We start from the raw sequence: 15,636 nt of genomic DNA on the forward strand, positions 1-15,636 counted from the left end.
GAGCATCCTGCAGGGAGGGCCAGGAGTGGTTCACAGCCATCTCAGTTCCGGCATCAGTCACCTGGAAGGGTCCCCCAGGTTGTCAAGTCCACACAGGCTCACTGAGGCCCAGACAGGGACAAGGGGTCAGCAAGATCTCCCAGTAAAACAGAGGGCCAAGCCCGAATGGGAACTCAGAGCCCTGGTTAGAGCAAGACTGGCCAACTCCCTGCCATCCCGACCTATCTCCTCAGTGTCATTTCTAATATATATATATATATATATATATATATATATATATTTTTTTTTTTAAGATTTTATTTATGTATTTATTTGACACAGAGAGAGAGAGATCACAAGTAGGCAGAGAGACAGGCAGAGAGAGAGGGGGAAGAAGGCTCCCTGCTGAGCAGAGAGCCCGATGTGGGGCTCCATCCCAGGACCCTGGGATCATGACCTGAGCCAAAGGCAGAGGCTTTAATCCAATGAGCCACCCAGGTGCCCCCTAATATATATTTTTAAAGACTATTTATTTGAGAGAGTGAGAGTGAGCAGGAAGAGGGGGAGATGGAGAAGCAGACTCCCTACTAAGCAGGGAGTCCCTTGCATGGCTCCATCACAGGACCCCAGGATCATGACCTGAGCTGAAGGCAGACCCTTAACCAACTGAGCCATCCAGGGGCCCCTCCTCAGTGTCATTTGATTTCCAGCATTTCCAGCCCTGGCTGCTGGAAGAGGTTTTGAGTTCAAATTGCCATCTTTGCTAGACATGGGCTGTGTGATGTTGGGCAATTCACTTAGCTTTTCTAAACCTGTTTTCTTAGCTGTGAAATAGGGTTAATAGGCTTATTTCACAAAACTAATGCTATTTCCATTTAAGAAGACTGCATCCATGGAAACATCTAGCCAGTGTCTGGCACCTAGTGGGAGCTCAATAAACTTTAGCCACTCCTGCCTCATCTGGATCCCTAAAATGTGAAGAGGGATTTACAAGAATTCTCTTTATGTGGGGCGCCTGGGTGGCTCAGTGGGTTATACCTCTGCCTTCGGCTCAGGTCATGATCCCGGGGTTCTGGGATCGAGCCCTGCATCGGGCTCTCTGCTCTGCAGGGAGCCTGCTTCCTCCTCTCTCTCTGCCTGCCTCTTTGCCTACTTGTGATCTCTGTCTAATAAATAAATAAAATCTTTAAAAAAAAAAAAGAATTCTTTTTGTGTATCCTGAGGGGTCCCAGCTTATGGGAGGACATCGAATTCTAAGAGAGGGAGGCCATTCTAGAGGTCAGAGCCAAGGAAGCCCATTGTTCCTTGGCTAGGTGACCTCCATCCCCTGACCTGATCTGGAATCCATTCGTCTCTTCATCCATCCATCCATCCTACTTACCCACCCACCCCCCAACCCACTCTTTCATCCATCCATTGAGCCATCTGTCAGTCCACCGCTCCAGCCAGCCAGCCAGCCGGCTACCTGCCCCCCCAACCATCCACCTACCCACCCATTCATCTATCCATTTGTTTATTCACTCCTTCATTCCTGCAAACTTCATTCATTCATTTGGCTCTGTGCAAGACCCATGCCAGCCCCTGAGGAGGAGAAAGTACCCAGATCCAGGTCCTGGGAGACCCAGGAATTCAAGTCTAGTAGGGAGACAGGCAGGCTTTGGGCTCAACCATGTGGTAAGCGCTCCTATAAAGGGAGGACCAGTGTGCTTCCCCTGGGGAGGATGACGACTTCTGTCTAAGAGGGAACATTTGAGGGGATCTTCCAAGGTTGAGAAGGCATTCAGCATGTTGAGGAGGCAAGGGGTAAAAGGGCCAAGGCAAATGGCCCAGCATGTGCACAGGGAGAGAGGGAGAGTACTTCCTCATACAAATGCTGAGCCTCCTCTGGGCCTGAGAGAGCTGGGCAGGGTTGAGGAGCTCCCTGGGCTGTGACTCCTCCTACCCGCCATCATCTATCCTGCCTTGGGCCTTTGGCAGCCATTGATGGTCCCAAAGATGCCCGAAGAGCTGGGGGAGCCAGACCATGGAAAATGTGTGTGTGTGAGATATTTCACTGCCCAGTCTCAGATCAGCCTCCTTCCTGCTCACAACCCTGTTTCGTGGGCACCACCTGCCCCTCACTCTCCATGTCCATCTCCCTGCATGCTGCTGGTCGGGAGGATTAGCATGTCAGTGAGGGAGGACTATGGAGGGGGCCTAGCGTGATCAGTGACTTCAGGGAGGCACACCAGGAAGCCACAGTTTCTGGCTGGGTGATTATCAGCGCTCCAGATATGACCTTGGATCTTATCAGAAGCCCATCTGGGTAGGGAGCAGATGCATTCCTGAGGACACAGGAGGGAGGCAGGCAGTGGGAGAGACATCAAGATCCATTGATAAGCTGAAGTACAGACACGGTAAGGACGCCAGGAAGCAGCTGCCGCGTGTTCTACACCCACCCGCTCCTGGAAGAATTTTGCCTCTTAAACATGGGATGGTCCAGACAGGATATGTGGACAAGAGCGTGTGACAGCTGTGTGTGAGATCTGAGATCTCCAGCTCTGGCTGTTGGAGTCAGCTGGTGTTCGCACAGCTGTAGGCACGGACATGAGCCTGGTCAGTTTTCCTTTCCCCATCTTGGCTGGGTGGGAGGTGTGACCCCTCCCTGAACATTACCTTTTTTGAGACAGTGTTCTAGCATTATAAGTCAAAGCCAAGGTCTGGAGCGCAGGGAGAGGAGGGCTGGGGTTTGAACCCTACTACAATCCTGTAGCTCCGGGGAATGCCTTCATCCTGAGATTCCAAACACCCGAAGTGCAGCGAAGAGCTCTTGGGCAGCAGAACTCAAGACAGATTCCTCAAAATTCCTTGAACAAGTAAACTTGAGCTTCCTTTGTCTTTTAAAAATTTTCCCTTTTTTTTGGTAGGAAAGAAAAGAATGAAAAGGCACATAGGAATTTAAAAGAAACACAAAGAATTGATCTTAGTAATGTTTGGTTGATTTATAGGAGCTTCTCTAGGGGGTAAACAATTTGTTTACCACGAGGAGCTGTCCAGTTCTGAACTTACTGCACGTGACAGTGAAAAGTCATCGTGGCAGGCAAAAACCACGGGCGGCCTGGTGCAACCAACATTAAAAACAGCCAGACACAGCCGGGAAAGTGTAGGGACAAAGGTGGGGTTTGTTTTTTATTGTAAAAAAAAAAGTAATTCTTAGGAATCTTAACAGAGAAAAAGGCATATCTCACACCCAGAGAATAGATACGAAGACACAAAATGACATGGGTTCTGACAGCGGGGCTGTCCCATTTCCTCATAGAGCAGAGATGGGAAGGGGACAGTTGTAGCCTACAAGAGCTTCTGCAAAGACAAAGGCTCAGAAGCACTACAGATAGGATTAAAAGCTAAGCTTCTCTCTTTTGCTTCTTGAAAAATGTTAATGTATCAGAAGACCCGCGTTAGCGAAGCGCTAGAAAACATTCCCAGGAGCTCCTTGTCAGTACCACGCTCAGGTCGACCAGCTAACTCTTCTTTCTAAACCTCCACATGTATGTGTGTGTCTTTTAAACCAAAGCCACAGGACTCCGGTGACTGCCCCTCCTACAACGTGCTTCCACCTGTTACCTGACCGGTATCCACCTCCCTGCCCCCCACCAAAGGTGGGCAGAACACAGAGGACCCTGCAGTGACAACGAGGGAATAACAGAGAGCCCCAGATCGCCAGCTGTGCCAGCCCTGCCTCGGTCACCCTTATGTCCAACCGGACTATTATTCACCCCGTATCTGACTCCCAGCAACCGCTATGTTTTTCCTCCTTTAGGAGAAAAAAACAAAAAACACAAATCTGCACACCCATATATATCATTTTCTACATTTAAATGTGAAAATACTACCCTGCTTTGTGTTATAAATGGAGGACCAAGCAGGAAGGACTTTTTCTTCTAAGAATGGGGTCATCCGTTCTTCATGACGCTCTTGTCTCCAGGGAAGGGCCATTTCGCTCCCGTGAGGGAAGCTGTACCAGGAGGATGGGGGGAGGGGCATTTCCTGCTTGGTTCTCTCCTAAGTCTCACTTTTATTTTATTTTTTTTAAGCTTTATTTATTTGAGAGAAAGAGAGAGCAGGATCAGGGGAGAGGGAGAAGGAGCAGGGAGCCCGATGTGGGGCTCGATTCCAGGACCCTGGGATCAGGATTTGAGCTGAAAGCAGATGCTTAACCCACTGACCCACCCAGGCGCCCCTCATAAGTCTCCCTTTTATATTTTTTAATTTTTAATTTTTTAATTAAAATAATGTATTATTAGCCCCAGGGGCACAGGTCTGTGGATTGCCAGGTTTATACACTTCACAGCACTCACCATAGCACATACCTTCCCCAGTGTCCATAACCCAACCACCCTCTTTCTACCCCCTTCCCCCTGGCAACCCTCAGTTTGTTTTGTGAGATTAAGAGTCTCTTACGGTTTGTCTCCCTCCTGATCCCATCTTGTTTCATTTATTTTTTTCCTATGCCCCAAACCTCCCATGTTGCCTCTCAACTTCCTCATATCAGGGAGATCATATTGATGAGGGAGCAGGAGGCCGGCTGAGGACAAAGCAAAAGCTGGCACCTTGCACCCCCTCTCCACCCACTCCCCTCGGTAATGTGTGTGACATTCCTCAGGCACCCCTGGCTGCCCTAAAGGAAAAACAAATAGTTAACCTGCAGAGATCACAATCCTGCAAGGCAGGAGTCTCGCTCGGTTTACAAATGTCCTTGAGATTTACAACAAAGAAATTACCTTATCAATAGCCCAGTTTCCGGAGGCACAGAACTCGGTTCCTCAGCCCTAAGGACACCCTCCCCTCCATAAACAAAACTGAAAGAGGCTGAGGTAGAAGGAAAAGTAAACAAAGTTAAATTTCTTCTAAACCTAAATCTCACTAACAAGGACGCTTGATAGCAGGAATGTGACATTCCACCGGGAGGCTCCCCATTGTCTTTATGTTAGCGCCTCATTAGAGGGAAAATGGCCTTGGCTTGATAGTACCAGGCCTTCAATATCCTGACAGTCTTCTTTTCCCTGATAGCCCTTCTATACACCCTCTTTGTCCTCACCTACCCAACTCCTGTGTATATAAGCCACTCCTCACATCCCTGTCCCCGTGCTCTAATAAACCACCTTTCTGCACCAAAGACATCTTAAGAATTCTTTCTTAGCCGTTGACTCGGAACCTCACCTAGGTTCAAGAACTTCATCAATATGATAATTGTCTTTCTCCAATTGACTTATTTTGCTCAGAATAATACCCTCTAGTTACATCCACCTCGTCGCAAATGGCAAGATTTCATTTCTTTTGATGGCTGCATAGTATTCCATTATATATATATATAATATATATATATATACATCTTCTTCTTTATCCATTCATCTATTGATGGACAACTAGGTTCTTTCCATAGTTTGGCTATTGTGGACATTGCTGCTATAAACATTCCGGTGCACGTGCCCCTTCGGATCACTACATTTGTATCTTTTTTTTTTTTTTTAATTAAGATTATTTATTTATTTATTTGACAGGCAGAGATCACAAGCAGGCCGAGAGGCAGGCAGAGAGGAGGAAGCAGGCTCCCTGTGGAGCAGAGAGCCCAATGCGGGGCTTGATCCCAGGACCCTGGGATCATGACCTGAGCCGAAGGCAGAGGTTTTAACCCACTGAGCCACCCAGGCGCCCCACTACATTTGTATTTTTAGGGTAAATACCCAGTAGTGCAATTGCTGGGTCATAGGGTAGCTCTATTTTCAACTTTTTGAGGAAACTCCATGCTGTTTTCTTTTTTAATATTTTACTTATTTATTTCACAGACAAAGATCACTAGTAGGCAGAGAAGTAGGCAGAGAGAGGAGGAAGTAGGCTCCCTGCTGAGCAGAGAGCCTGATGCGGGGCTTGATCTGAGGACCGAGATCATGACCTGAGCTGAAGGCAGAGGCTTTAACCCACTGAGCCACCCAGGTGCCCCATCCATGCTGTTTTCTAGAGTGGTTGCTCCAGCTTGCATTCCCACCAACAGTGGAGGAGGGTTCCCCTTTCTCTGCATCCTCTCCAGCATCTGTCATTTCCTGACTTGTTAATTTTAGCCATTCTGATAAATCTCCCTTTTAATAGAAAGTTGGTTATAGGGGCCCCTGACTGAATGGAAACAGTGGTGTGTCTCCCTACCCCTCCCTGCTAACGTATTAGACTGCTTCAGTGACAGGGGAGGAAAGGGGTGGGGGCTGTAAGATTAAGAACTTGAGGGACGCCTGGGTGGCTCAGTTGGTTGGATGACTGCCTTCGGCTCAGGGCGTGATCCTGGAGTCCCGAGATCCAGTCCCACATCGGGCTCCCAGCTCCATGGGGAGTCTGCTTCGCTCTCTGACCTTCTCCTCGATCATGCTCTCTCTCACTGTCTCTCTCTCTCAAATAAATAAATAAAATTAAAAAAAAAAAAAAAAAAACTTGACCCTGGGGCGCCTGGGTGGCTCAGTGGGTTAAGCTGCTGCCTTCAGCTCAGGTCATGATCTCAGGGCCCTGGGATCCAGTCCCACATCGGGCTCTCTGCTCAGCAGGGGGTCTGCTTCCCTTCCTCTCTCTCTGCCTGCCTCTCTGCCTACTTGTGATTTCTCTCTGTCAAATAAATAAATAAAATCTTTAAAAAAAAAATAAAAAGAACTTGACCCTGGCCAAAGAAAGCAAGAGATATTACCTGGGCATGAGGGATAAAAGCGACCTTGATATTCCACCCTTTGAGGGGCGCCTGGGTGGCTCAGTGGGTTAAGCCTCTGCCTTCCGCTCGGGTCATGGTCCCAGGGTCCTGGGATCGAGCCCCGCATCGGGCTCTCTGCTCAGTGGGGAGCCTGCTTCCCTTCCTCTCTCTCTGCCTGCCTCTCTGCCTACTTGTGATCTCCGTCTGTCAAATAAATAGATATTCCACCCTTTGAGTTACAGCTATTAGGAGAGCCAAGAAGGGGCAAACATGGAGGCAGGATGGAGGGCTAGGAGGGGTTTGATGGCTACAAGTCTAGTCCCCTTCGTTTTTGTTCTAGAAGGGTTTGTTGCCAGTTTTGCTGAGAAGACGCGTGTGGATGAGGGCTCTTGTCACCAGAAAGGGGTCACGGTTGGCAGGGGTCTTCTCCTGACCGACAGTCCAGGTAACGCTGATGCTAGCCCCCAGCTGGCCATGCTGGCGGAAAAGTCAGTGATGTTGGACGTTTCACGAAATCCAGTCCGGTGCCGGGCGTTATCCAGGCTCCCCTCGAGTCTGTAGGCTCTGATGTCGTACTGGTGTCGCTTGCTCTGTTTCCCGATGGACTCCTCAATGTACTTCCGATCATTCTCTTCTCGCGTGGCCTTGGCACTGAAGTTGGCATAGACATCCCGGATCCTGGGAATGGGCCCAGGATCCAAGGTTGCTATCACTGCAGAGTCTTCACATACATGATGCAAGATGAAAGAGGCCACCCAGAGATGATCTCCCGCGTCGATTCCTTCTCTGGGTCCTGTCCGGACTTCCCACTGGAGGGCCATGACCCCAGCATTTGTCCCAGCAATCCTGATGCTGGCGTACAAGCAGGACTGGTAGTGAGTCCCCAAGATATCCCTGTCACAGGCTTTTTCTGCTCCCACGCCACAGCAGTGTGGCCTTGGGGCCCTCCCTGAACATGTTGGCTTGTGGTGCTGATGGAAACCACTTAAGGTAGCAAACTCATCTCCTTTTCTTTTCCCACTTTGCTCATCGATCCCACTGATGGCAGAGTTCTCGGGTCCCTCCAGGACCCCTGACCTACGGTGCCAGCTCTTCCCACTTTCCCTGTCCTCCCTCCGGCCCAGCCCCTTGCAAAGCCTCTCCACTTGCCTATTCCTCTCTGTCTTGGCCACCTCCACTGGGAAAAAACCTGACTCTCTGCCCACCCTGCACCTGTACCCTTGACCCTGAATGGGCTGCCGAGTCACAGGACCTCACTGGTCTCGCTTTAAGTTTATGACCCCAAACCTCAAGCCAGCCCTCAGCACTGCCCAGCAATCCCACGGTCTTCGCCTGGTCCCGGCCTTCTCCCTCTTCCTCGCTCCTAGAGGGCAATTTCACCATCAGTCTGCTGTTCTGGCTTTCTGGAACACTGTTCCCCCAGCCATCTTTGGGGCTCCTCCCTCAGGTCCCCCGCATCTTTGCTGCAGTGTCACTTCTCCATGAGACCTTCCCTGGTCCCTGGGTCCCCACTGACATCCACCCCGCCTTGGTTCTCTGGTCCTGAACTCCCACCACCCCAGAAGAGGTTCCAGGTCTGGTCGGTGTTAGCCACAAGGCAACGTCCCAGTGATAAGCAGTTCAATCCCCCGTGCAATTACGGGGCTTTGAGAAAAACTTTTCCGGAAGGTATTGACCAATTTTTATCTAACTTTGCGATCTTATTTCAGGATTCCTTCTGTTTTCTCAGATCTCCATCTGATTGATATATATATATATATGTATGGAGAGAGAGGGATTTCTTGATTGGATTGCGTTCTTGCAACCTCCTTTACACTGGTTCTGTCATCTTACTGTCGCCATCAACTTCCTCACAGAACTGAAGCGCGCTCCTGTCTAGTTGTACGGGAGTTCTCTCTCTCTCTCTCTCTCTTTCCCTCTCTCTCTCTGCTTCAGTGGGAAGTCAGGCAGCCAGCTGCCGCCCAGGGTGGGATGGTCCCACTGGGGAAGTGTGTGAGGACTCAGGAGTGTGGCGGGTGTTGGGTGTTGGACCCTCAGGGAGCTCCCACTAGGAGTCAAGAGCTCCTGCCCTTGACTTAACTTACCAAGGGGAAGAGATTTATCCAAAGTCTCAAGGCAGGCACAGGCTCTGACTGCCGCTCCCTAGTCTCTTCCTGCCCTTTGGAGTTAGACCAGGGGCCTCCATCCCTGGGGGAGAGGGGCCTGGCCCCCTTCCAGTCCTACCCCAGTGCTTATCACTGGGACGTTGCCCTGGAGGCTGACACAGATCAGACCTGGAACCTCCTCTGAGGTGGTGGGTGTTCAGGACCAGAGGAGTAAGGTGGGGGGGGGGATGTCCGAGGGGGCCCAGGGACCAAGCTCATTTTGGAGAGGTTGACTTCCCACCTATCTGATTTCCAAGGGCCCACAAACAGGCGGTGAGTGGCGGCTCAGCTTCAGACAAGTTTATTACTGTGACCTGGAGAGGAGCTGCTGGCGTGGCTCCCCGGGGAAGTGTCTAGTCTCCAGCCTTGGGCCCGGCCAGGGCTGATGTTGGTGTCTGTGGGACATGGGAGGCCCAGGCTACAGGACGAACAGTGCTACCTTCCGGGAGCTGGGCTGCTACAGGCTCGGGGAGCTGAGGGAGCGGCCGGGGAAGGCATGCCCTTCCTCCCTACGGGCAGCAGTGGGGCTGCCCCTGTACCTGGAACAGTGCCACCCCCTGGATGGCCTGGGCACCCTCCTGGACAGCCTGGGCTCCCTCCGCCACAGCCTTCACCTCCTCCTGGAGGGCCTTTGCTTCCTTCTTTAGGCTCTCATATGACAAGGTTGGCTGGAACAGAAGGTTGCAGCACCCAGAGGTGGGTAGCGACCCCAGGCAGGACTGCGGGAGGTGCCCTAGCAGGGCTGGGAGGCAGGGAGGAGGAGGCCTGGGCAGAGCACCTTACCAGGTTTTGCAGCTTTTCCCCCAGGGCCCGGTTGTCTGCTTGGATAGTGCTCAGTGACTCCCAAAGTCTAGAATTGAAAAATATCCGTTCAGCCCACAGGCTCTTGTCCAAAGCAGCGTCCTCTGGCCCCGGCTCCCATCTCCTGCGTGAGCTGTGTGGCCTGGAGCAGCCTCCTGGGAACAGGGTTTCACGGGAGCCCAGTCTTCTTGTCGTGGCAAAGCCACAGGCAGGGACGGAACTGTTTTTCCCAAGTGGCTGGCAGCAGCAGACGCAGACGGGGATGACGTGTGTTTTTTCTCTTCTTTAGCAAGGGAAGGACCGGCCGCTCCAGGGAGCGAGCTAGCCATCCCACCCTGTCGGGCCGCAGCGGGGACGGTGACAGAATTCTCTGAGGCTCCAGGCTAGCAAGAGGGCAAGCCTGGAACGAGCCCTGCTTGAGTGCTCTGGGTATGAACGAAAGTGCCGACCATCCAGATCCACACTCTGGGATCCCCCGTGCAGCCCCGAGGGGCTGTGTCCCACTGCCCCACCCTGAGACCAGACCGCCCCACGCCTGCTGCTTCACAGACCAAACTTCCCCATCTGGTTCTTGGGCAATGAAAGGAGGGGTGGGTCCCTTAGAGGCCACCAGAGACTATTTGCAGACCAGGTGTGCGGGCACACAGTCGACTGATGGTGAAGAGCTGTGGCCCCCAAGGCTGAGGGGCAGGTCCCGCTCACACAGGAGGACACTGATGCTCTGGGGGGAAGGGACCCGCTGGCCAGTGAGGAGGTCATCCAGTGCAGAACGGGTGAGAAGGCAAGGGAAGGAGGGAAGGAGGAGGGTGAAGGGAAGATGCAAACCCAGGGCCACCAAGCCCCAGGACCTGACCTCAGTGGGGAAAAACTCTGTCACCCCTATCTGCCCCCACCTGTCCCCAGCCAGCTCACCTCCTGCAATCACTCTGCAAATGGCTGATTTCCTCTGAGGTCCGCTGGGGGCCCCAGTCTTCCTTGTCCAGGAACTGGCACTCTTGGTTCTCTAGGACCCTGGGACGAGTACACAGAGAGGGTGGGACCAGAGAGTCCAGAGGTTGGGGGAGGGTGGGCTGGGCAGATTGGGGAGGGGGTGGAGGCAGCCCCAGGCCCAGGGCCTGTACATGGGTCTTCCCTCTGCCCACCCCAGGCTGAGTCCTGGCCTGGGTCGGAATGTTAGCAGAGGGAAGTCCCCTCCGCCTCCCTTCCCCTGCGCGCGCACACACATACACACACACACACACACACACACACACACACACACACGCGCGCGCGCGCGCGCGCGCGCGCGCGCGCTTGCAGCCTTACTCTTCAGGCTTTTTGGACTCAGTGGGCTCCGCTGTGCTCAGGAGGGTAAACAGGAAGGTCACGGTGGGTTCTGGCTGCAGGTCTAACTTTTGCTCTGAAGAGGGTGGCTTTGGCAGAGAAGGTGCCGTGGTGATGGCACAGCATCACGGTGGTGATGGCTGGTAGCATCGGGGATGTCCCCCTCCCTGCCGCCCCTGCTCTCTGACTTGGGGAGCCCCAGGGCTTCCTATCACCTCTAAGCCTGGCTCCCCGGAGACCTGAGGGTCTTCTGGCTTAGGCTTCTCCGGAGGTTGTACTTCTGGCTTTACCACGGGGTTAGAGTAGGCTTTTTGTCTTCCCCTGGGAGACTGAAGGACACAGAAGCGCAGTTGGCAAGCCGCGTCCACCAGTCCTGCCGGTTTCCCTCTTGCCAGCCCTGTCTGGTTTCCTTGGGGCAGCCTCCACGACCAGTTCTGTCCAGCAAACCAGACCCCTCAAAACTGGGGTTACCACATTTAGCAAATACAAGGACATGGTGCGATCTGAATTTCAGACGAAAAGCAAGCACTTTTTAAAAATTTAAGTGTGGGACCCCTGGGTTGTTCAGTGGGTTAAGGTTCTGCCTTCAGCTCAGGTCATAATCTCGGGGTCCTGGGATCGAGCCCTGCATCAGGCTCTCTGCTCAGCAGGGAACCTGTTTCCCCTCCCTCTCTGCCTGCCTCTCTGCCTACTTTACTTGTGATAATGGTCTCTCTCTGTCAAATAAATAAATAAAATCTTAAAAAAAAAAAAGAGGTTTACGTATGTCATGCAATGTTTGGGCAGTACTTATACTAAACAAAAGATTCATTATTTGTGTGAAATTCAAATTTTGCTAGGTGGCCCCTGTGTTAGATGGCAACACACCACATGTTGACAATATTTCATGAACTGAATCCCCGCAAATGCAAATTATCAGGGTGTGGAGGCACAAGGGGCACCCTTTTTTTTTTTTTTTAAAGATTTTATTTGACAGAGATCACAAGTAGGCAGAGAGGCAGGCAGAGAGAGAGGGGGAAGCAGGCTCCCCGCTGAGCAGACAGCCCAATGCGGGGCTCCATCCCAGGACCCTGAGATCATGACCTGAGCCGCAGGCAGAGGCTTTAACCCACTGAGCCACCCAGGCGCCCCGAGGGACACCCTTTTGAAAGGAATCCTATAGAAGCTTGTAAAAAGGTAGAGAATCCCTTCCATTTTGGGCGTAGAAATTATCTGGACACGGAGAGGCAAAGAATGTGACATTCCAACCCCTGTGTTACGAGCACCCTCGTTCGTAATCCCCTTAATATTTCGCTGTCCCTGAACAACGGTCCTCTCAGACCGCCCAGGAGCCTCACTTCCCAGCACCAGCTCGAACTTTACCCACCTCCACGCTCTTGCCTATGCCGTTCTTCCCTCTCCTGTTCCCTCCCCGCTCTGCAATCTGAATGGCACCTGCTCTTTTCTCTGCTGAGCAAATGTGCCTCCCCTGGGACCCCCTTCCCCTGGGACCCCCGTGGATAGGTTCTCGTGGAGCCAGAGCTGGGTTGAGCCTGAGGATGCATCTGTCTCTACAAGGCGGTGTTAGATGTTCCCCTGGAGCAGGCTTGAAATAGCAGCTTCTCCCCAAGTGACAGAAGGTCGCAAGTCAAGAGATGGAATCATCACCATTTTTCACTCCCAGATCTTCCAGAAGAATCTTGTAGATCTGCGGGCCTTGTGACGGAGGACAATCCAATCCCATGGCAAATAGTGACCTCAGATGTGGCCTTCACACAGAGCTTTCATCTGGGCTTTTGATAAGGCCGTGGGTTGGGGCGGGGATCCCACATCATCTGCTCTCCGCAGTATGTCAAGCCTTTCCAGATGACCTAAAATTTTTTAATTCTTGTCCACGTGATGGTAACAGCATTTTTTTTTAAAGATTTTATTTATTTATTTGACAGACAGAGATCACAAGTAGGCAGAGAGAGAGGAAGAAGCAGGCTCCCTCCTGAGCAGAGAGCCTGATGTGGGGCTTATCCCTGGGATCATGACCTGAGCTGAAGACAGAGGCTTTAACCCACTGAGCCACCCAAGCGCCCCAACAGTAACAGGATCTTAGTGGCCAGCAATACCCTGCTGGGAAAGGGGTGTTGCCTAATTCTGGGGACTCACTGAGCTCCCAGGTAATACCAGTACTCGCATCGCCATGTTTGACTTGTCCCAAGGGCAAGCTGCCAGCGTGTAACGAGATCCACGAAACTAACCAGGACCTTTATCCCTGGTAACATCACTTTGGTAACTAGGCCTAAAGACACAACTCTAAAGGCGCCTGGGTGGCTCAGTTGGTTAAGCATCTGTCTGCTCAGCAGGGAGCCTGCTTCCCCCCCCTCTCTCTGTCTGCCTCTCTGCCTACTTGTGATCTCTCCCTCCGTCAAAAAAATAAACAAAATCTTAAAAAAAAAAAAAAATTTACACAGAGGCCAATTTACATCAAGAGGAAAAACCGGAAGCAGCCTGAAGGGGCCAATATATAAGACAAGGCCAGTAAAGAATGGCATGAACACGATCGAACACCATTCACTCTGCGGTAAAATGTTGACCAAATGCCGTCCGGGGGACACACCTCGGCAGGGTCCTGAGAATACACAGACAGGTGATCGGGACCCAGTTCTGCCCAGGAGAAGCTCCCGGGGCTGGGGGAGACCCCAGGTTCCCAGGTGACCCCAGCTCAGGGAGATGGGCCCTAACAGACGTCGGTACAGACAGCCCCGGCCACAAAAGAAGGGAACCACACATTCGGCTCAGAGCTCTGGAGACCACCACGAAGGGGCTCCTTGAGCATCAAGAAGTAGGGGAGCAATTTGGGGCAGGCTCGTGCCCAAGGGCACTCCCGCTGGGACAGCGTGAGGGGGCCTGGGCTGTAGCCCCCAAGTGACAAGGCGGCATCGTGTGTCTCTGTGTGGGTTGTTTGGGCCGTAACTGGGACAAGAAGACACTGGGGCCAAGAAGGTGAAGGTCGTGCAAATGGAGAGGGGCAAGTACAAGCTACCCCATGTGACCAGAGTCTGCACGGTGATACCAGGGAACGTGTGCAGGAGATGCCAACACCACAAAAGGAAGCCTCACGATGATCTGTACGAATACGTCTTCAAGATCCTGCTTTCCATTCTTCTGGGTGTTACACCCAGAAGCAGAATGTTATCGAAGGATTTTAAGCGGGCTAAGCGGGATCACATTTTGTCTTCTAGGAGACGCAGTCTGGCCGCCGTATAGACAGTTTGGAGAGGGAGAGGTTAAAAGGAGAGATCTGCTAGGAAGCCGGTGCTGGCCAGTGGCTGTGGGGGAGAGACTGAAGTTAGGGCTGACAGGACGGAGCGGGGGAGAGGGTAAGGCTGCCCACGATGATGCCCGGGCTCCTGGCTTGTATAGCGAGGTCAGCTGGGGGAACGCGGAAGTCATAGGGAGCACAGGAAGAGGAGAGCTCATGGATGATCTGAGTTTGAGAGGAATTCTGAGTCAAAGGGTAGTTTTAGATTCTGGTTCAGAGCTCGGGAAGAAGGTATGGGATGGAGATCAAGACTGGCCATGAATGAAAAAAAGGCGGCCCAGAGAGCCTGTCCTCATCTGGGGAGAGCCAGCAGGCTGGAAAGAGGGCCCCGGATTGAACCTGGGTGCCCTGAAATTTTAGGGGAAGTCAAGATAGAGGGCCCAGTGATGCCATGGCACTGAAAGGGGTGAAAGGGGTGTTCTCAGCCTAGCAGAGTGTGGCGGAGACCGGAGCCTGTCACTTGGGTCATCATGGGGTTGCTGGTTGCTTCTACCTGAGAAGGGAACAGGGCGGCGATGGCACTCACAGTAAGTGGGACAGAAGCAGAGAGCCACCAAACATCCTTTCAAAGAGCTTAGCCCTAAAAGGAATAATGGTAGTAGTTAAAAACAGACGCTCGTCGACTTTTTGGTGGTTGTTTTTTACCATAATGAACAGAAGACTGTTCGGGACTGAGCAAAGTCCGAGAGATAAGAACTGAATCAAAAGACCAAGTGGGAAGTTGGCCTTGAAAGGAGAGGGCTGCTCTCCTGGGGGCCGGGGGTAGAAGCGGGGGTTGGGCAGGCTGTAGGGAGAATTTGAAGCTTTCAAGAACTTACTCTGTTCTAAGGACTAGGAGGCCAGGACGAGGGTAACAAGGTGGGAGGGATGCTAGTTTGTGCCACCTGCCGCAAGCTGCACATTCGTCTCTGGGCCTCCTTGAGCCCCTCCTTGGGCCGAGGGGGAGAATTCCCAGGAACCTGGATCTCTGACTAGCTCCCCGGAAGGCTCTGGGTGCCAGCGCTGTAGAGCACACAGGGGCTGGGCCAGGGGAGGAGCTGGCTTGCAGGGGAAGAGGGCTGGACCTGGTGGGGTTGGGGTCTCCAGGCTCTGAGTGAGGCTCTTGGCAGCCCCACCCCAGCACCAGCGGCTTTCCTCCTGGGACAGGAGGGGCTGGGGCTCCCTGGAGGCCTCCTTTGCAAGCAGCCCTACCTTGGAGGAGCAGCTGGGACTACACAGAAAAAGCCTGACGTGAAGGCCAAGCAGTGATCACGGGGCTACTGGAGGCCAGGCTGGCGGTCTCCTGTACAAGGGGACAACCCTGGTGACACAGCCCAAACGAGGCTTGGCTTCCTGCACCTCCCACCTTCGCCTCTGCCTCCATAAAACAACGGTCTCAAATAGGCAGAAAC

The 15,636-nt window shown here is 52.5% G+C and overlaps 1 protein-coding gene across 1 annotated transcript; it reads right to left on the bottom strand.

Annotated features, from left to right (window-relative positions):
* Nucleotides 1-7,021: 7,021 nt before the first annotated feature.
* Nucleotides 7,022-11,448, bottom strand: LOC122913694 (glutamine synthetase-like). Its single transcript, XM_044260339.1, is given in 7 exon segments — nt 7,022-7,152; nt 7,155-7,656; nt 9,369-9,497; nt 9,613-9,679; nt 10,543-10,641; nt 10,936-11,042; nt 11,425-11,448. Coding segments are annotated over 7 exon segments (1,059 nt in total).
* Nucleotides 11,449-15,636: the final 4,188 nt, after the last annotated feature.

Source organism: Neovison vison, chromosome 7, assembly GCF_020171115.1.
Source record: "Neovison vison isolate M4711 chromosome 7, ASM_NN_V1, whole genome shotgun sequence".
Lineage (NCBI taxonomy): Eukaryota > Metazoa > Chordata > Mammalia > Carnivora > Mustelidae > Neogale > Neogale vison.